The sequence below is a fragment of the Ammospiza nelsoni genome, chromosome 11 (assembly GCF_027579445.1).
Source record: "Ammospiza nelsoni isolate bAmmNel1 chromosome 11, bAmmNel1.pri, whole genome shotgun sequence".
Lineage (NCBI taxonomy): Eukaryota > Metazoa > Chordata > Aves > Passeriformes > Passerellidae > Ammospiza > Ammospiza nelsoni.
This window is the reverse complement of record NC_080643.1, coordinates 869,642-889,694: the sequence shown is the minus strand read 5'-3', so window position 1 is coordinate 889,694 and position 20,053 is coordinate 869,642. Positions and strand designations below refer to the sequence as shown.

Below are 20,053 nucleotides of genomic sequence, written 5' to 3'. Positions count from 1 at the left end.
TAGATCTGGGGTTGGCACTGGAGTTTGGGAAGGTTCTGGAGTTGGCCCTGGAGTTTGGGGAAGGTTCTGGAGCTGGCACTGGGGTTTGGGAAGGTTCTGGAGCTGGCACTGGGGTTGCTGTGCCAGGGATGGCTGGGGAAGGAGCCCCTGCTCCTCACGTGGTGTCCTGGCAAAGCAAAGACATTTGGGAATGAACAGGTTCCCCAGAGTGCTGTAACCCCCAGCAGGGCTCTCTGGAAGGGGTTCCTGCCTCTGCTGGGTCCTGGCACGGATTCCCCCAGCACTGCCAGGCAAAGGGAGGCTGCAGGGCCGCTGAGGAGGCAGGTCTGGTCTGTGTGCAGCCAGGGCAGGCACTGACAGGCAGGGAGGAGCACACGTGCACACCCAGAGTGAAACAGGCGCTGATTGCAGTAATTAGATGCTCCTCAGAAGACCATAAATTAACGGTGATTATGATTCCTGGAAGAACAGAAGCAGAAGGTGCAGTAACGTGGCTCTGCTTTATCACATTTGCTGCATTGTAATGCTCCTTTAATGTTAATATGTACTTTTGTAGTAAAACCTAATTGCAAACACTGAGCAGGAGGAGCCCAGGGCCACAGTCGTGTTCCACATAATTACCTGGCAGGGGGGGCTCCCCCAGCCAGCAGTGCCACCAGCACAGCAGATGGGGCTGGCACAGGGCTGTGCACGGAGGGCAGAGCTGGCGATGAACCCCAGCCCATGGACTGAAATGTTCGGTTATTGGAGAGCTCTCTGTGCCGTGGAGCAGCAGGACCAGGCTGGGTTTGCTGTGCAGGGAGGGCAGGGGATGAACCCCAAGCCATGGGATGAAATGTTTGGGTTTTAGGAGCAGCCAGGGGGCAGCAGGACTACGCTGGGGTTTGCTGCTCTCTCGCAGGGGACACGGGCTCAGTTAAGCAGAAGTGGCTTCATCCCTGTCCCCAGGGGCTGCTCTGTCACCAGGGACCTTTTGAAGCCTCTGAGTGGCTGCTTTGATGTCTGATGTTGGCACTGAGGGATCTCTTTGCTGTGATAATTCCAGCCTTTTCCATTCCCAGCTGTGCTGAGGAGACAGAAAAGGGAAATTGTTTGGAAGATGGGAACATAAATGGAGCCCAGAAGGGAGAGGGCGTCACAGAGGTGGAAATCAGAGAATATCCTCAGCTGGGAGGGACCCAAAGGGATCCCCCAGCCCAGCCCCTGGCCCTGCCCAGACACCCCAAATCCCACCCTGGCATCCCTGGCAGGGCTGTCCAAAGGCTCCTGAAGCTGTGGGGCTGTGCCCATCCCTGGGCAGTGCCAGCACCCTCTGGGGATCAACCTTTCCTAAAATCCAGCCCGAGGCTCCCTCCGTGGCACTGGGGCAGCCCTGGCAGCTGCACCAGCTCCTCCCCAGCTTTCTCCGTCTCCACTGTGACCATTCTGCACCAGCCCCAGGTGCGGGCAGGCTCTGTGTGATGGAGCAGCAGCTTTGGGAACATTTTGGTGCCATTCCACCTGTGAGCCTGGCGCGTGGCTCTCGGCATCACCAGCTCTGGGCAGCCCAGAGCTGCCCCTGCCCTGGACTCACCCTTTGTGTCACACAGGAGAAGTGGGGAAGGAAGGTCCCTTTTCCCCTGGGATTTCTGGTGCGTGCTTAACTGCCTCTGGCTAAAAAGCAACACAATCTTTAAAGGGAAAAACGTGTAGGTGTTTAATGCGTAGTGTTGACACGTACTTTTTTTGTTCCTTTTTTTTTTTTTTTTTGGAAAACGTAGCATTGCCAGGAGGGTTTTGCATCTGAAAAGCCAGCCCTGCTCGGGCCCTGGCAGCCCTATCAACAGTTCTTATCTGCAGCACGAGCTGACAGCCCCTCACCGGGAAATAATTACAGCTCCGTGGAGTCCAGGGCAGTAATTACTGTGTTGGTGAAACTTTGCTCTGTGCTTGCCTTGTGATATCTCTGAGTGTCAAACCCACTGGGCTGACGGCATCATTTCCTTGCACAGACCCCCGCTGCTGGGCAGGGCTGGGGGTTTCCAGCTGGCTGAATGGCTGGGGCAGCCCAGGAAAGCTCAGCCTTGCCAAGCCCTGTGCTGGGATTAACGCTGGGCAGGGCTGGGGGCAGCCCAGGAAAGCTCAGCCTTGCCAAGCCCTGTGCTGGGATTAACGCTGAGCGGGGTGGGCTGAGGCAGGCACCAATGGGAGCTGTGGCTGTGGGGTTATGGAACAGCTCCTCAAAGTCAGTCAGGAAGGAATCCATCACAGAATAAGTGACTGCAGACAGGGGAGGGTCAGTTTGTTTGAGTGTCCATGTTTGTGATCATGTATCACCACAGGACATGGTGAAACCACCCTTGGGTGCCCAGAGCCAGTGTGAATGTGGCACCTCAGGAGGTGATGAACATGGTGCTGCTGTGGGTTCATGGTGGCATTTGGTGATCCCACAGGTGATCCTGTGACTTTAATGAGTATTTTGCATTCCCTGTTTACTCAGGGTAAGTGGTGGTTCCCAGAGGCACTGACCCATCCCTGCAGCCCTGATCCCCTTCCATGTGCATGTTTGACGAGAGCCCCATCTCAGGGGGTGCTGTGGGGCACTCCCTGTGCCAGCCCTGCAGGATTGTCCCTGTGGGCTCAGCCGGAGCACAGGGGCTCGGCTGGGGATGGAGCTCAGGTGAGTCCTGCTGCAGAAATCCCCAGCTCCCATTGCTGCTGCTTTGTTTGGAGCGAGCTCCTCACCCTGCAGAGCATCCCAGGGCACACAGAGCCAGCCCAGCCCGATGTGAGAGAGCAGAGCTCAGCCAGGCTCTGCCCCTGTGTTGTACAAACACAATCTGCTGTTTGGAGCAGAAATAATGGCTGCTGATTCTGAGCTCATCAGCAGCAGAGCCTGGAGGGGCCCTTCAGTACAATGGCAGTTAGGCAGATGGTTCTCATTTCCGCGCTGAAGGTGGATGCTGGAGTCAGGCTTTGCTGTCATCGGGGCTTTCAGCAGCAGGAATTGGTCCTTGAGCACTCCTGGCAGCTCCTGTGAGTGGGTGATGAGAGCAAAGGGCCCCAGATGGAGCAGCGCTGCAGAAGGAGCATCCCTCATGGCCGGAGTGGAGCTTCCCTTCTGTTTGCTTTAGAATAAACAGGAACAAAAGGAAGGACAAGGAGAACTGCCAGGGGAGGAGCAGGAAGGGCCAGGGGAAGTGGAAGTCTTGCTTGGCATGGGTGACACAGAGAGTGAGCGACATCCCAGGGCACTGCCAGGGCACCATCCTGCCCCAAACCACTGAGGGTGAAGGGAGCATTCAGCCCTGGAGTCAGCTATCCAGGGAACGGGTGTGAAGGGACCCCAAATCCCCCCCAGTGCCACCCCTGCCATGGCAGGGACCCCTCCCACTGTCCCAGCTGCCCAGGGCCAATGTCCAGCCTGGCCTTGGGCACTGCCAGGGATGCAGGGGCAGCCACAGCTGCTCTGGGCACCTGTGCCAGGGCTGCCCACCCTGGCAGGAACAATTCCTTCCTGGTATCTAAACCTGCCCTCTTTCAGCCTGTTCCTCCAAAATCAGTGAAAAGCCCCAAGCTGCAGGCACGGGAAAGGGAATCCCCTCTCCACACAGCAGGGCCTCTGTGGATCCTGGAGACAGATCTGGGGATGCTCTGACACCAGCATCGGCTCCTTTGAGCTCAGCACAGCTGGGCACAGCTGCCTTTGCAGGGCAGAACAGAGCTGCTCTGCAAGGACCATCTTCAGTGCAGCAGGGCCAGTCCAAAAGGTAGGACTCTGTACATAAGAGATGGGGACAAAAATATCGACTGGCAGGATTTATTTGTTGTTCTAAGTGGTTTAAGCAGGCATGTAATAATAATAAAAATAGAAACCATCACGCTCACTCATAGAAATTGCCTCATGTTTTGTCTTTGAGGCATAAGCTTAGCAGAAGGTTAAAGAGAATCAACAGTGGATTTTTGTAGACTAAAGCAAAAAATTTGCGTCCCAACCCTACCATGTCCAAAGTGATTTGGGGGGTGTTTGTATTTCTGCAATAGCAGCTTTTCTTGCGCTGTTAATTGCTCATTAAACACCATCCATTCAGTCTTTAGCTGCCTCTGCCTCAGCAGGGAAAGCTGAGGCTTAGCCCTGCCCAGGCTGAGCCTCATGGTTTCAGCAGTGACAAATAATGTGTGTGTTGTAAATTGAATAACTTGAGTGTTCACAAGCTCCACGTTGGCCTTACCTCTAGAGACACTTATTTAAGAAAGGGAGTAGGAGGACAAAACAAGCGAGGAACAATATGCTCTCATCTTCCTCTTGTTCCTCTGATTTACATCTCCGGCATCAGAGCAGCCTGTAATGCTTAATGGAGATAATTAAATATCATTTGGAGACAAGATAGCTCTTTTTAGTGGGAGCAGCTCGTGCTGCAGCTCGGAGCTGGCAGCAGTAATTCACAGGGAGCTGCACAGGAGAGGCAGGGGAGGCTCAGCAGACTCTCCTGGGTGGCAGGAAGGGAAAGCAAAGGAAATCAATTCCTTTAGCCAAGGTGCTTAAACGTGATTAGAGCTGAAGAAAGTCTTGTGAAAACTGGTATTAGGGAGTAGTTAAGATTTATTCTGGTGCCTTAATTGGAGGACCAAGGAAGTCAAGTGATTTGATTCTCCAGAAGTTGAGAATCAATGTTGTTTTAGCAGGTTTTATTGACTGGAAGATGAACTCTGATAATGACTGCAGATAAGGAAGGGAGGTCAGGCCTGCAGGTGTCCCTGGTGGTGCAGAAGGGACGAGCCCTGTCTGGGCTGGGTCTGATGGGACTGAGCCAGCCTTTCCTGGGGCACAGCCCAGCCTGGGCTGCCCGTGTGTCCCCTGGGGCTCGGGGGTCCTGGGCTTGGGAGGTGATGCCCAAAACAGCAGCGACCAGGTCAGGTCCCACAATAACATGGTCTGGGTCAGGTCCCAGAGATTCAGGTCCCAAAACAGCATGGACAAGGTCAGGTGCCTAAGAAGCGGCTGGGCTTATCTCAGCTGGGCTGGGCTGGGCTCGGAGCAGAACCCAGCTCACTGCTCTCTGTCCAGGCCTGGCCCAGCCCAGCCCAGCTTGGAGCAGAACCCCAGCTCAATGCTCATTGTTCTAGCTCAGCTCGGAGCAGAACCCAGCTCACTGCTCTCTGTCCAGGCCTGGCCCAGCCCAGCCCAGCTTGGAGCAGAACCCCAGCTCAATGCTCATTGTTCTAGCTCAGCTCGGAGCAGAACCCAGCTCACTGCTCTCTGTCCAGGCCGGGCCCAGCCCAGCCCAGCTTGGAGCAGAACCCCAGCTCAATGCTCATTGTTCCAGCTCAGCTCGGAGCAGAACCCAGCTCGGTGCTCTCTGTCCAGGCCTGGCCCAGCCCAGCCCAGCTTGGAGCAGAACCCCAGCTCAATGCTCATTGTTCTAGCTCAGCTCGGAGCAGAACCCAGCTCACTGCTCTCTGTCCAGGCCGGGCCCAGCCCAGCCCAGCTTGGAGCAGAACCCAGCTCACTGCTCTCTGTCCAGGCCGGGCCCAGCCCAGCCCAGCTTGGAGCAGAACCCAGCTCACTGCTCTCTGTCCAGGCCGGGCCCAGCCCAGCCCAGCTTGGAGCAGAACCCCAGCTCAATGCTCATTGTTCTAGCTCAGCTCAGAGCAGAACCCAGCTCACTGCTCTCTGTCCAGGCCTGGCCCAGCCCAGCTTGGAGCAGAACCCCAGCTCAATGCTCATTGTTCTAGCTCAGCTCAGAGCAGAACCCAGCTCGGTGCTCTCTGTCCCCTCACTGGCAGCAGGTTCCGTTTGTCCCCAGCCCCCAATCCTGTTTGTTCTCAGGCTCCTGGAGGCTCCTGGGGCTGCAGCTGTGCAGTGCAATAGAGCACCAAATGACTCTGGGGAGGTTTCACAGCGCTCAAGGCACCAATGGCCAGGCTCTGCTTTTTTATCCTGTTCAGACCCATTAATCAGTTACAGATCCGCATTCGTGTCTGCAGCTCCTCTGTCAGGCCAGGGATGAGTTAAACACGTGAGCTGGTTTGGGTGTAAACTCAGGCTTTTCTCGCCAGATTGCTCAGTGTGAGCACCCCAAATGCTCTGAAGGATTCGCAGGGAATTGTGGTGGTGTCTGGGGGTCTGACTGAGTGTGGGAGGGAATTTTGGAGTTAACTTGGAGCTGGGGATGGAGTGGGAGCTGCAGTGGCATTGTGCAGGATGGGATGGGATCACCTCTCAGGTTTGGATATAGCTGCAATTGTCACGGCAGCGCTGGTCTGAGATGCGGGTTTGCTTTATTCCTGCAATAAAAGGCAGCGTTAGATAATTAAGAGAGAAGCGCTTCCCTGATGCTCCGGGCTGATGCACGCGGGTGCCTCCCGAAGATCCGGGGGAACGGCTGGAGTTTGGCAGCTCCTGAAACGCCAGACTTTGGTAATTAAATCTCATTGAAATGAGCACCTAAATGATGTTGTATTCGGTGGGATTACCCATCGCCAGTTTGGCATGACAATAACGCCCGTGTGCGTGTCACAGCCCCAGGACCGCGCGGAGCCGGGGAAGCAGTGATGATGATGATGATGATGATGCACCGGGCAGTTGCCATGGCAACGCTGTTCTAATTGTGACACATAGCAGCAACAAGAATCGGCTGGCTCCAGTCACGGAGTTAATTAAATGCAAACTGGCACGGCTCTGGGGGAATGCTGGGCAGGAGGAGGAGGAGGAGGAGGAGGAGGAGGAACGCCTCCGGTGCGGGGACAGTCCCAGCCCCTGCCCTGCTCGGGGCTCTCCTGCCCGGAGCTCTGCCGTGGGAGGAGCGGTGAGGAGGGGTCGGGGCAGCCCCTGGGGCTGGCACGGAGCTGGGGAGAGGAGCACAGAGCCTCCAAAGGGCATTTTCAGCCAGGGAGATGCTGCTGGTGGCTGGCACAGCTTCAGGGGAGCTTTGGGGATCTTGGTTCTTGCAGGGGCAGCTGAGCAGCCCTGTGTGGGTCCTGCCCGTGTGGGGCTCCAGCTGCTGCCCACACCCCGGGTCTGACCATCCTTTTTATTGTTTTGATGTTTAAATTGCTGTTCTTTAGTGCAAGGAATTATTTTCCTTGTGCCGGGGTTTAAACTCCCACCGATGGCTGGTCAGGAGCAAAGGCTTTGCTGCCTTACCCAGGAATCTTCCATTCCTTCAGCAGCTCGACCACACTCGCTGCTCACTGTCACCTTTCAGACAATGAAATCATTTTCAGGGAATGGTTTGAGTTGGGAGGGGCATTAAATCCCACCCCTGCCATGGCAGGGACACCAACCACTGTCCCGGGCTGCTCCAATGTCCCAGTGTCCAGCCTGGCCGTGGGCACTGCCGGGGTTCCAGGGGCAGCCACAGCTGCTCTGGGCATGCTAACAAATGAATGAATTAATTAATAACAAAAATAAATGAATTGCTGACTGCTCTGGTCCCCAGCACACTCCACAGTCCATACCCAGCACTGTGGGGCCTCAGGACATGTCCAGCCATAACGAGTTTTTTCTAAGTAGCCAAAGCAATTTGTAAATGCTCTGCTTTAACTAATAATTACATTAGCATTTCAAAAGTCACTGAAGAAATGGCTGGCTTCATATATGTATATTTGTCATGTTCTTTACTGCCAGTGCTCTGCTGCAAGGGCTTTAAAGAGCAGTAATAATGTGGGATTATCCTTTCCCTCTCCCCCTCCTGCACTGGCACTGCCTTGCACTTCAAATTCCCCTGAAGGTCTGCAAGCAGAATTAGATCTCGCTTTGTATGCAAATCCGTGGAGTGGATTCTCAGTGTGGGGCTGGGTCAGACCTCGGTGACACTGAAGGATTGCAGCTGGCTTGGGGCATTTGTGGCACTGGGGGAGCTGAGGTGACCCAGGCAGGGCTGGGCAGGGCCGTGGGCACCTCCTGGCACCGGGTGGGCAAGGAATGGTTCGTGGGGCTGGTCTGAGGTTCTGCACACTGGCTGGGCTGGGAGTACACTGGGAAGACTGGGCTGCCTCAGTACAAAGGGCAGTGGTGGGGGGACCCTCCCTGGATGTGGCACTCGGGGCTCTGGTCTGGGGCACAAGGGCTGATCTTGGGGGGCTTTGCCCAGCTCAGGGACTGTGTGACCAGCAGCCCCCAGGGCAGGGCTCATGGGGGCTCCTTCCCTCAGTCTGCTCGCAGGGAGCCATAAAGGAGGGACACAGGCTGTGCATGAAGTGCCTGCTCCCTGAAATGGGCACCCTGGAGTGCCCAAACCAAGAGGAGATTGGGTGGGTTTGGCAGAAACCGTGCCCAGCTGGTGCCAGCAGGGCCTGCCCAGGGCTGTGTGCATGGGCACCTCTCACTGCAGCCCTCAGGGCTGTGTGCATGGGCAGGGCTCACTGCACACACCCAGGGTCACCGCTCACATCCAGGGGCTGTGAGCGGCCAAGCTGTGGGGTCGCAGTGAACATCTGGCACCCAGCTGTGCAGGGGAACGAGTTTTGTTCTCCTGGGAAGGCCAGAGGGTTTCAGGGATGGGGAATGTTTGGGCTGAGATTTTATGAGCCTGGTGTGTGGGTCATGGAGCATGTTCAGTGGCTGAAGCAAGTGGAGGCAAAGGGAATTTATTAACTGGAGTGTCTCAGGAAAAGAGCAGCTTGATCTCAGGGAAAGCCTTCCAAGTGGGCCAGACTGGCTGGATATAAACCAAGCATTTATGTGGCTGGGTCAGGGCAGGCAGAGTTGGAGTGGAAGGACAGAAAAAGGTGTTGGAGCTTGCTCTGTGAGATGAACCTCCTGTGGAATCTCTGCTCTCGTTAGGGCAGGGCCTGGGCTGGAGCAGCTGGGTGTTCATTCTGGCAGGAGTGCAGCTGGATGGCTCAGGAGAACCTGAGAGGGATGGGCACTGGGTTACAGCTCAGTTACAGCCAGTCAGGGCAGGAGGAGCCCTGTGCTGGGGCTGCCTTGCACTGCTGGCCTGGTCAGCCCCTCTTCTGAGGCTGGCTTGAGGCTTCACTTGCTCCTTTTGCTTTATTTTCTCAGTATTAGCTTGCTGTGTGTGACTGGGGGACTCTTAGCGGTGCTGTTGTATTTATTCTGGATTATGGGTTTAATTTTGCAAGGCTTGAGCACCTGAGGTGAGAGGGCTGCTGGCTGCCCTGGCGTGTAGCTGTGTGATGTACTGGGCAGTGGAACAGAACTGCAGCCCCGGGCTGGTACAGAGCCCGAGGGGGAGAGGAGCACCCGGGCACCCGTGCCCGTCCTGCCAGGCTGTGAGTGATGCTGGCAGTGCTCTGCAGTGCTGGCACGGCAGGGCTGCACTCACAGCTCCCATTGCCATGGCAACCTGGCCACATCAGGGGCTGCTGTGCCTGAGCCTGGGCTGGCTCTGAGCCCCCTGAGCCCCCTGATCCTGGGCCGGCCCTGAGCCCCTGTGCCTGCCCAGCCCTGAGCCCCCTGAGCCTGGGCCGGCCCTGAGCCCCCTGAGCCCCCTGATCCTGGGCTGGCCCTGAGCCCCCTGAGCCTGGGCCGGCCCTGAGCCCCCTGTGCCAGCCCAGCCCTGAGCCCCCTGTGCCTGCCCAGCCCTGAGCCCCCTGTGCCAGCCCAGCCCTGAGCCCCCTGAGCCCCCTGATCCTGGGCTGGCCCTGAGCCCCCTGATCCTGCCTGGCTCTGAGCCCCCTGAGCCTGGGCTGGCCCTGAGCCCCCTGAGCCTGCTTGGCCCTGAGCCTCCTGAGCCCCCTGATCCTGGGCCGGCCCTGAGCCCCCTGTGCCAGCCCAGCCCTGAGCCCCCTGATCCTGGGCCGGCCCTGAGCCCCCTGAGCCCCCTGTGCCTGCCTGGCCCTGAGCCCCCTGAGCCTCCCCAGCCCAGATCCCACCTGCCCACACCCTGGGGCTGCAGGAGCTCCTGCTGCTGCCTCCCATCCTGCTGCTCCTCACGGGAGGAGCGCCTGTGCTCCAGATGCTCCCTGCCCTGCCTTCCTCCTGCAGCTCCCTCAGGGCTCCGTGCAGAGGGAGGCAGAGCAGGGTCTGATCCCTGCTGGGCATCCCTGCAGCTCCCAGGAGTCATCCATCCCTGGAGCTTAGAGGAGCCATGGATCCCTGCAGTTTACAGGAACCATGGATCCCTGCAGCTTGCAGGAGCTGTGCATCCATCCCTGCAGCTTGCAGGAGCTTTGCCTGGAGTTCACTGTGCAGCTGTTTGGTAAAGCAGGGGTGTGTGTTTTTAGGGGGAGGCTGCCTGGGCTCCATCCCTAAAGGTGATATTTGATCCTGGGATGTTTCTGGGCCCAGCCAGGACTCTCTGCTGTGCTGCATGGCCGTGAGCAATCTCATGGAATGCTCCAGAACCTTCCACAGCTCCTCTATGAAACTGGGCATGGGGGTTTGGCATCTGCGGATATTGGTGACTGCAGGGTTGGAGAAGCCTGGTGTGGTGGGGACATCGTGTGTTCCTGGGGACACTGTGTGCCTTTGGGGACATTGTGTCCCCCTGGTGACACTGTGTGTCCCTTGGGGACATTGTGTGCCCTTTGGGCACATTGGGTGTCCCTGGGGACATTGTGTGCTCCTGGGGACATTGTGTGTCCTTTGTGATGTTATGTGCCTTCTTGGTGACATTGTGTGCCCCTAGGGACATTGTGTGTCCCTGGGGGCATCATGTGTCCTTGGTGATGTTGTGTGCCCCAGCCCTGTGCAGTGCCCACCACCCTGCAGAGACACAGCCCTGGGGTCTGACGTTATTTCCCTCAAAATCTCGAGCTCAGGGTTGTAGGGTTGGGTTTTTTCTCCTTTTACATTGAATTATTCAATAGCTGAAGTGAGTAAAATTAAAGATTTCTAGACTGGTGACGTTTGGAATGTAAGAAGGATAGCAAAATCTGTTTCATTTGAACTCTAATCTCTGGTCATGTATAAAATGAATAAAATGCAATAAGTGTGGAGAAATATGATTTACAACAGCAGCCAGAGTCTGGCTCTGAATGCCCAAAAATGCCAAGATTGTGTGTCAGTCAATTTAGCAGTGCAGTGGCGAGGGGAGCAATGAAATGAAGGCTTGCTCTTTTTGCTCTTTTTTCCTTTCCTTTTTTTTTTTAATTTTTTGTTTTTTGGAAGAAGTGACAGATGAAGAATTATTTCTAGCTCAAAAAAGCCAAGTGCTCAGCCCGTGAGAGAGGGAAAAGCCATTATTGTAATAATAGAAGTGGAGGATGTGCATTACTCCTGCTGCACTTTGTGTTTGTCTCCTTTAGTGATGTGTAACTTATTTTAGAGCTATGATCACAAATAGGAATGCCAAGCAAGAGACGTTAGACAGTTCTGAGGACTGATAATGGCATTTCTGGAGCTCTTCCCTCTGGCTGTGCCTGAAATCCAGCCAAGCCCTGGCTGGAGTCCCTGGGTGAGCCAGCAGGGGTGGGAGGTGTCAGGACCCTCCTGCAGGGGAGCAGCCCCTGGCTGGGTCCTTCATCCACTGCAGTGTGTCCATCCCTGGGGAAATGTGGGCAGCAGGGACGGGGCACCAGGAGAGGGGCTGTCCCTCTGCTGTCACCAACCAGGCCAGGGATCCCATCCCATTATCCCATCCCAACCCACTATCCCATCCAATTGTCCCATTATACCATCCCATCCCATGGATCCCATCATCCCATCCCATCCCATCATCCCATCCCATCCCATGGATCCCATCCCATCCCATCATCCCATCCCATCCCATCATCCCATCCCATCCCATCCCATCCCATTATCCCATCCCATCATCCCATCCCATCCCATCATCCCATCCCATCCCATTATCCCATCCCATCCCATCCCATCCCATCCCATCATCCCATCCCATCCCATCCCATCCCATGGATCCCATCCCATCCCATCCCATCCCATCCCATCATCCCATCCCATCATCCCATCCCATCCCATCCCATCCCATCCCATCCCATCATCCCATCCCATCATCCCATCCCATCCCATCATCCCATCCCATCCCATCATCCCATCCCATCCCATCCCATCCCATTATCCCATCCCATCATCCCATCCCATCCCATCCCATCATCCCATCCCATCCCATCCCATCCCATGGATCCCATCCCATCCCATCCCATGGATCCCATCCCATCATCCCATCCCATCCCATCATCCCATCCCATCCCATCCCATGGATCCCATCCCATCATCCCATCCCATCCCATCATCCCATCCCATCCCATCCCATCCCATCCCATCCCATCATCCCATCCCATCCCATCCCATCCCATCCCATCCCATCCCATCATCCCATGCCATCCCATGGATCCCATCCTGTTATCCCATCCCTCAGTGGGATCCTCACCCCAGCAGGGCAGAGCTCAGTGCCAGGGCACAGAGCAGCAGCAGCAGCAGCAGGAGGGACCAGGGGGAGCAGAAGCTCTCCTGCCCAGGGCTGGGGGTGCACAGAGCTCACTGCAAACCCCCCTGCCCTTGCAGGGTCACTTCTCCTGCACATCCTTGACCCTTCTGTGCAAGGACACTGAATTCCAGGGAGGCACCAGCTCCAAACCCCTTCCATCCCCTGCTGGCCTGAGCCAGAGCTTTCCTTGGTGATGACTCCCAGGTGACCCCAGGCAGCTCCTGGGCCCCTTTGCTGTCTCTGAACCTGCCTCAGAAAGCCAAGGCAGCCCTTTCTGCAGCATTGGAGGAATGTGCTCAGCACTGTGTGTGACTCGTGGGGCTGCCTCTGACACTGCGTCAGTTCTCTCTCTGCCGTCAGATGCTGCCTGAAAGCAGCACTTGCTTGTTTCCATTGCTGCTCTGTCCAATTATCTGGCTAATTTAATTTCCTTCCAGATAAGCTGTTAGAGTTTCTCTTGCAGGCTGGAGGGACAAAATTCCTCCTCTCTGCATCTGCATCAGCACCCTCAGAGCAATTCAGCATTTGCTATTTTGAATTATCACACAAGTTATGGATATAACCCATAAACGTTTATTTTTGGTGCATGCAAATTTCTTGCATAAGGAGGTTCCTAATATAAGGGAACAAGCAGTATAAAATACTTAGCTGGAATAACTGAGATGTTTAAAATACAGACATTCACTCCAGCTCTCCTCCACACGTTTGTGTGAACCACAAGCTGGCACACTGGATGTGCTGGGTGTTCTGGGGACGTGGGAATGGATGGTGGCTCTGACAAGGTGACATCGGGAGCAGCAGGTTCAGCCTGCAGGCACTGGGAGTTGGGAATTTGTCCTGTTAGTCCTGCTCACTCCGTGCTGGCTGCCTCTGCATGTGGCCCTGCAGGGGAGCCTCTCTGGGACTGTGAGTGAGGATTCCTGTGGATGGCTGAGCCTCCTGCTGCCAGGAGCTGCTGGGACAGGATCCCTGCATCCCTGCATCCCTGCATCCCTGCATCCCTGCATCCCTGCATCCCTGCATCCCTGCTGCGGGTGCTGCCACAGGGGCTGGGACATGACTCTGCCCTCAGCAAGTTGGACTTTTAGGTGCATCTGTTGGGGGAATTCTCATTTTGTTGGCATAAATTGTTATTGGGAATGAGGAATTGTTCCCTGGCAGGGTGGGCAGCCCTGGCACAGGTGCCCAGAGCAGCTGTGGCTGCCCCTGGATCCCTGGCAGTGCCCAAGGCCAGGTTGGAGCAGCCTGGGGCAGCGGGAGGTGTCCCTGCCATGGCAGGGGTGGCACTGGGTCTCTTCCCCCAAACCACTCTGGGATTCTGGACATGCAGCCCATTCCCTGAGCCACCCCACAGGGGCTCTCTGTGCCTGCCTTGCTATTTCTGCTCTGATGGCTGTGATCAGCACAACTCCTGTGATTTCTGTGTAGATCAGATTTGTTTATAGACCTTGACACTTGCACAACTTCCTTCATGCAGAAAAGCCAGTCCTTTATTCACATGGCCAGTTCTTTATTCACATAGCCAGTTCTTTACTCACATGGCCAGTTCCTTATTCACGTAGCTCATTCTTACAGGAAATATCAGAAGGCACTGTATTAAACCTATCTGGTTAACAATACACTGAAACTCACTGAGGGTCAGTAAATGGCCTTTGTGCCTGCCCACCAAATCCTTCTATTTCTGGATGGTTTACATATTGTGTTCACTGATTGCCATGGGACAGATTTCTTGTTTTTTACAGGTGCAAATGGTTCTCTTACCAGAAGGGTTTGTGCTGTAGCTGCTTTCATTCTGGTTTGTGCTGTAGCTGCTTTCATTCTGGTTTAGTTGTGCTAGCTGCTTTCATTCTGGTTTGTGGTTCTAGCTGCTTTCATTCTGGTTTGTGCTGTAGCTGCTTTCATTCTGGTTTATGGTTCTAGCTGCTTTCATTCTGGTTTGTGCTGTAGCTGCTTTCATTCTGGTTTATGGTTCTAGCTGCTTTCATTCTGGTTTATGGTTCTAGCTGCTTTCATTCTGGTTTGTGCTGTAGCTGCTTTCATTCTGGTTTGTGCTGTAGCTGCTTTCATTCTGGTTTATGGTTCTAGCTGCTTTCATTCTGGTTTATGGTTCTAGCTGCTTTCATTCTGGTTTATGGTTCTAGCTGCTTTCATTCTGGTTTGTGCTGTAGCTGCTTTCATTCTGGTTTATGGTTCTAGCTGCTTTCATTCTGGTTTGTGCTGTAGCTGCTTTCATTCTGGTTTGTGATTCTAGCTGCTTTCATTCTGGTTTGTGCTGTAGCTGCTTTCATTCTGGTTTGTGCTGTAGCTGCTTTCATTCTGGTTTGTGCTGTAGCTGCTTTCATTCTGGTTTATGGTTCTAGCTGCTTTCATTCTGGTTTGTGCTGTAGCTGCTTTCATTCTGGTTTGTGCTGTAGCTGCTTTCATTCTGGCTGCTGGTTTGATAGAGCACCAGGACCCAAACCACGTATTATAATGTCTCTCCCTGCATGCCCCAGGTGCTGGCACAGGCAGGTGGGTCTGGGGTCCCCAGGGAGGGCACAGGGCTCCTGCAGGAGGGGCAGGGCCCTCTCCCACCCCTTGCACCCCAAATCCCCCAGGGCACGTTTTGCACTCACGTCCTTTCACCTCCCATGGTTTTGCAAACACACGGCGCAGGGGAAGCTAATTTTAATTTTTATTAAAAAGTGTTTCTCATTCTTATATTTGCACAACATAATGTAGAGAATGAGACAGAATCTTCAGATGACCTGGAAAAGCCTTCTGGGAGATTTATAAACCGTCTACTTCAGCTGTAAGAACATTTGTTTTAATTCCCATATAAAAGTGAGATAAATTGGCTTGTAATAGCACGAGTCCAAAAATATCTCAAGTTACCACTTTATTTCCATATTGCAACATAACACAATTCAATGCATAATTAGAAAGCTGAATTAGGGAAGAGGAGCAGTTGCTCCTGATTAGACTGAAGGCAAAGCTTTAGCCTGCAAAAAGGGTTCTGACTCCTAAAGGGACTTTTCAAAGCTCTGCAGCTCTGAGTTAAGTTGTTCTATAAACTGGAGGCTCAGTTCTTCTGGCCCAGCCGCTGGAAATCTCTCCTGGGCTGGCAAAGACAGAGGCCTGATCCTGCAGGGCTCTGCTTCCCAGAGAAATCACAGTTCATGCAAAATTAGCCAGTGATGTGTTTTGTTGTATAAAAATTGCCCGTTATTAGATGTGTGTATTCCAGACCAGTCCAATTTTCTCTCAAGGTTTGGAAGGCAATTTTTGTGATTTGCATGAATAAAGCAAGAATCTGGAAAACATAAAAATCTAAAATTCAAATGGAAATCACTTATGTAAAAGCCGTGATAAAATCTAGGTGCTTTTGCATGTGAATGATGTCCTCGGGGTTGGGTTTTCTCCAGTGCCTGCTTCAAAGTCGCTGCATTTGCAATGCAGTGTGTGGAGTTAAGATTTGTCAGAAGTCAGAGTCTGGTGGAGAGAGATCTGGGTGAGGGTGACCCTTCAGAAGGGTTTGTCCCTCTGTCAGAGCAGATGTGGCTCCAAACCCTGCAGGGGAGTGGCCAGGGAGACCAACACCAGATTGCTTTAGAAAGCCTGGATTTCCTCTGGCAACGCTTCCAGTCATGGCATGGGACCCCAAATCCCACCCAGTGCCACCCCTGCCATGGCAGGGACACCAAATCCCACCCAGTGCCACCCCTGCCATGGCAGGGACACCAAATCCCACCCCGTGCCGCCCTGCCATGGCAGGGACCCCTCCCACTGTCCCAGGGTGTCCCAATGTCCAGCCTGGCCTTGGGCACTGCCAGGGATCCAGGGGCAGCCCCAGCTGCTCTGGGCACCTGTGCCAGGGAACAATTCCCAGTCTCCCATCCATCCCTGCCCTCTGGCAGTGGGAGCCATTCCCTGTGCTGTCCCTCCATCCCAGGTAAATGTTCTCTCTCTCTCTGCACTTTCTTGTAGCTCCTCCAGGCCCTGCAAGGCCACAGCTCTGTCACCCCAGGGCCTTCTCCCCTCCAGGCTGGATAAGCTCCATCCCAGTTCTCATTCATGTCGAGTCTGAGTATCTCTCACTAAATCTGCATCTTAATTTCTTAATTTAATCTCAGGTTTGGGAGCTGCCAGGTTCAGCAGGCAGCTGTAAAAGGCACGCATGAGTTATTAGAGTCCCATTGTCAGTTAAATCTGATCCTTTGTACTTTAAGTCACCCATTTGCATTCATCTAAAATGCTTCCTGAGAATTTATCAGAAGAAGTGAAATAAGAAATGAAATAGTTTCACGTAAACTGCATTTTTATGTCTGACTGGTAAAACCACAAAGCAGAGATAAAACACATAAAACTGAGGCTCTGCATAATAAGCATATCTATTAGTTTCCCTTATCTTTAGGCTGCTCCCATTTGTCATGAGAAGCTTTGTGTGTCACTCATCCCTCCTTGTTCTACAAACGCTCTTTTCTGCCTCCCTTTTATCTCCCATCAGCGTCTGCAAGGTGGGAGCTCTGGAGGTGCTGCCAGAGACCCCTTTGATTAAATAATCATCTCACCTTCAACCCCTTCCCAGCAGGAGAAATCAAACCCAGCTCCTGAGCTGCTGCTGCTCAGGATGGAGGGGAAGGGTTGGACCCAAGGCTGAGGCAGCTCCAGTCAGTGCAGTTCCCCCCTGGGGCACAGCAGCTGCTGCAGGGTGCCCTAATTACATAAATCACAATTAAACTGTGGGACCTTGCTGTGGGAACTGTGCTAAGGCCCCTGGAAGTCTCGGGCACTGAGGCTGTTGGTGGATCAGGCAGAGCGTTTGTGTGGGACATCATGGTGGCTGCAGGGCAAAGGTCTCAGCTCCCTCATCTGCATTGCAGACTGGTTAAAAATCGGTGTAAAATGTGTGTGTGGGTGCGTGAACTGCTGCAGCCTGGCCAGGCCTGTGGTGTGTAACATGCAAAGTTGTTAAAAATTCCTTTACAACTGGTGTTTGTGTGTGAGGTGCTGCAAGCTGGCCAGGCCCTATGTGTAATGTGTGCAAATTTGTTAGAAATGACTTTACTGTGGTATTTATGCTTGAACTCCTGCAGGCTGGCCCAGCCCTATGTGTAACACATGCAGACTGGTTAAAAATTACTTTACTGTGGTATTTATGTTTGAACTGCTGCAGCCCACACCCATGGTGTGTAACTCATGCAGACAGGTTGAAATCCCTTTCCAGCAGGTACTTATTTGTGTGTGAAGTGCTGCAGCTCCCATCCTGGTGTGTAACACATGGAAACTGGTTCTAATCCCTTTCCAGCGGTTATTTATCTGTGTGTGAGGCACTGCAGCCCTGCCCTGGTGTGTAACAGCCAAACAGGTTACAATCCCTTGCCAGGGGTTTTTATCTGTGTGTGAGCAGCCCCAGGCCGGTGACCCCGCGCGTAACCCGTGTCTGTTGTCCGCAGCTCTACATCCAAACCACCACGCTCACCATCTCCATGAACCTGAGCGCGTCGGTGGCGCTGGGGATGCTCTACATGCCCAAGGTTTACATCATCATCTTCCACCCCGAGCTGAACGTGCAGAAGCGCAAGCGCAGCTTCAAGGCGGTGGTGACGGCGGCCACCATGTCCTCGCGCCTGTCGCACAAGCCCAGCGACCGCCCCAACGGCGAGGCCAAGACGGAGCTCTGCGAGAACGTGGACCCCAACAGTGAGTACGGGGCTCTGCAGCGCTCCGGGGCTGCTCCTGCTTTGCTCCATCACGGTGTTTGCAGCTCTGGCCTGGTGGTGGAACTCTCTGCTTTTGGCTCTTGGCGGTGCCGTTTGGTGGTGGAGCCTCAGTAGGGGTTGGGAGCTGTGAGTGACTCATGGTCCCCTGCTTTACCTGTGAGAGGGAGAGAACAGCACACCCTCGGCACAGAACCCTGCATATCCCTGGGCACAGAGCCCTGGGCACAGAACCCTGGGCACTGAACCCTGCACATCCCTTGGGCACAGAACCCTGGGCACAGAACACTGCACATCCCTTGGGCACAGAACCCTGCACATCCCCTGAGTACAGAACCCTGGGCACAGAGCCCTGCACATCCCTTGGGCACAGAACCCTGCACATCCCCTGAGTACAGAACCCTGGGCACTGAACCCTGCACATCCCTTGGGCACAGAACCCTGGGCACAGAACACTGCATATCCCTGGGCACAGAACCCTGCACATCCCTGGGCACTGAACCCTGCATATCCCTGGGCACTGAACCCTGCACATCCCCGGGCACAGAACCCTGGGCACTGAACCCTGCACATCCCTTGGGCACAGAACCCTGCACATTCCCGGGCACAGAACCCTGGGCACTGAACCCTGCACATCCCTTGGGCACAGAACCCTGCACATCCCCGGGCACAGAACCCTGGGCACTGAACCCTGCACATCCCTTTGGCACAGAACCCTGCACATCCCCTAAGTACAGAACCCTGGGCACAGAGCCCGGCACAGAACCTTGCACATCCCCAGGTACAGAGCCCTGGGCACTGAACCCTGCACATCCCCAGGCACAGAACCCTGCAGCCCGGGTCCAGCTGGCCCTGGCAAGCACCAAATTCATCAATAACTCTGCTAGCACCAGTTTTCACCCTGGTTCTTGCAAAGTTGCTTTGCAAAAATCTCACGGTCCCTGAAGATTCCCATTTAGGGATTTTATCTGGTCTTAATGCAAATCTTGCCACCGATTTAAAGGGAAAATAGATGGCAAAGACACTTCTAGTTTCCTTAATGTGCATAGCAGAGGATAGCACAGCACAAAATTACAGACTGAGGCCATCAAATTTGATTTGCATTTGAATCTGGAAGGAGCTGAGGAAGGAGACAGCTGCACAGCTCTGAGCATGCTGCAAAGGTTTGGGCACGTCTGCAGTTCTTGTGCAGAGCCAGCTCTGAATGTGGAGAAATGCCCTTTCCCTGCCCGTGCCCCACTGATCTGTTAGCTGCTGGAATCCCTGCCACTTCTTGTCCTGTCAGTGCTGCTGGAATTCCTGCCTCTAACACTGCTGGAATTCCTGCCCCATTAATGCTGCTGGAATTCCTGCCCCATTAATGCTGCTGGAATTCCTGCCTCTAATGCTGCTGGAATTCCTGCCCCTAGTGCTGCTGGAATTCCTGCCCCATTAATGCTGCTGGAATTCCTGCCCCATTAATGCTGCTGGAATTCCTGCCCCATTAATGCTGCTGGAATTCCTGCCCCTAGTGCTGCTGGAATTCCTGCCCCATTAATGCTGCTGGAATTCCTGCCCCATTAATGCTGCTGGAATTCCTGCCCCATTCATGCTGCTGGAATTCCTGCCTCTAGTGCTGCTGGAATTTCTGCCTCTAGTCCTGCTGGAATTCCTGCCCCATTGCTGCTGCTGGAATTCCTGCCCCATTAATGCTGCTGGAATTCCTGCCCCTAGTGCTGCTGGAATTCCTGCCCCATTCATGCTGCTGGAATTCCTGCCCCATTCATGCTGCTGGAATTCCTGCCCCATTCATGCTGCTGGAATTCCTGCCCCATTCATGCTGCTGGAATTCCTGCCTCTAGTGCTGCTGGAATTCCTGCCCCTTGTGCTGCTGGAATTCCTGCCCCTTGTGCTGCTGGAATTTCTGCCTCTAGTCCTGCTGGAATTCCTGCCCCGTTGCTGCTGCTGGAATTCCTGCCTGGGGCAGCAGCTCTGCTGTCAAAGCAGAGTGGGAGCAAGAAGCACATCCCTGACACTGCATTT

At 54.3% G+C, this 20,053-nt stretch overlaps 1 protein-coding gene across 2 annotated transcripts in view; it reads left to right on the top strand.

The window, feature by feature from the left end:
• GRM7 (glutamate metabotropic receptor 7) overlaps positions 1-20,053 on the top strand; it is a 164,509-nt gene that overhangs the window by 128,329 nt on the left and 16,127 nt on the right. For both annotated transcript variants that reach the window (XM_059480059.1, XM_059480060.1), the window contains exon 9: positions 17,768-18,014. In XM_059480059.1, the coding sequence (XP_059336042.1) occupies positions 17,768-18,014 (247 nt within the window). The remainder of the gene's footprint in view (positions 1-17,767; positions 18,015-20,053) is intronic.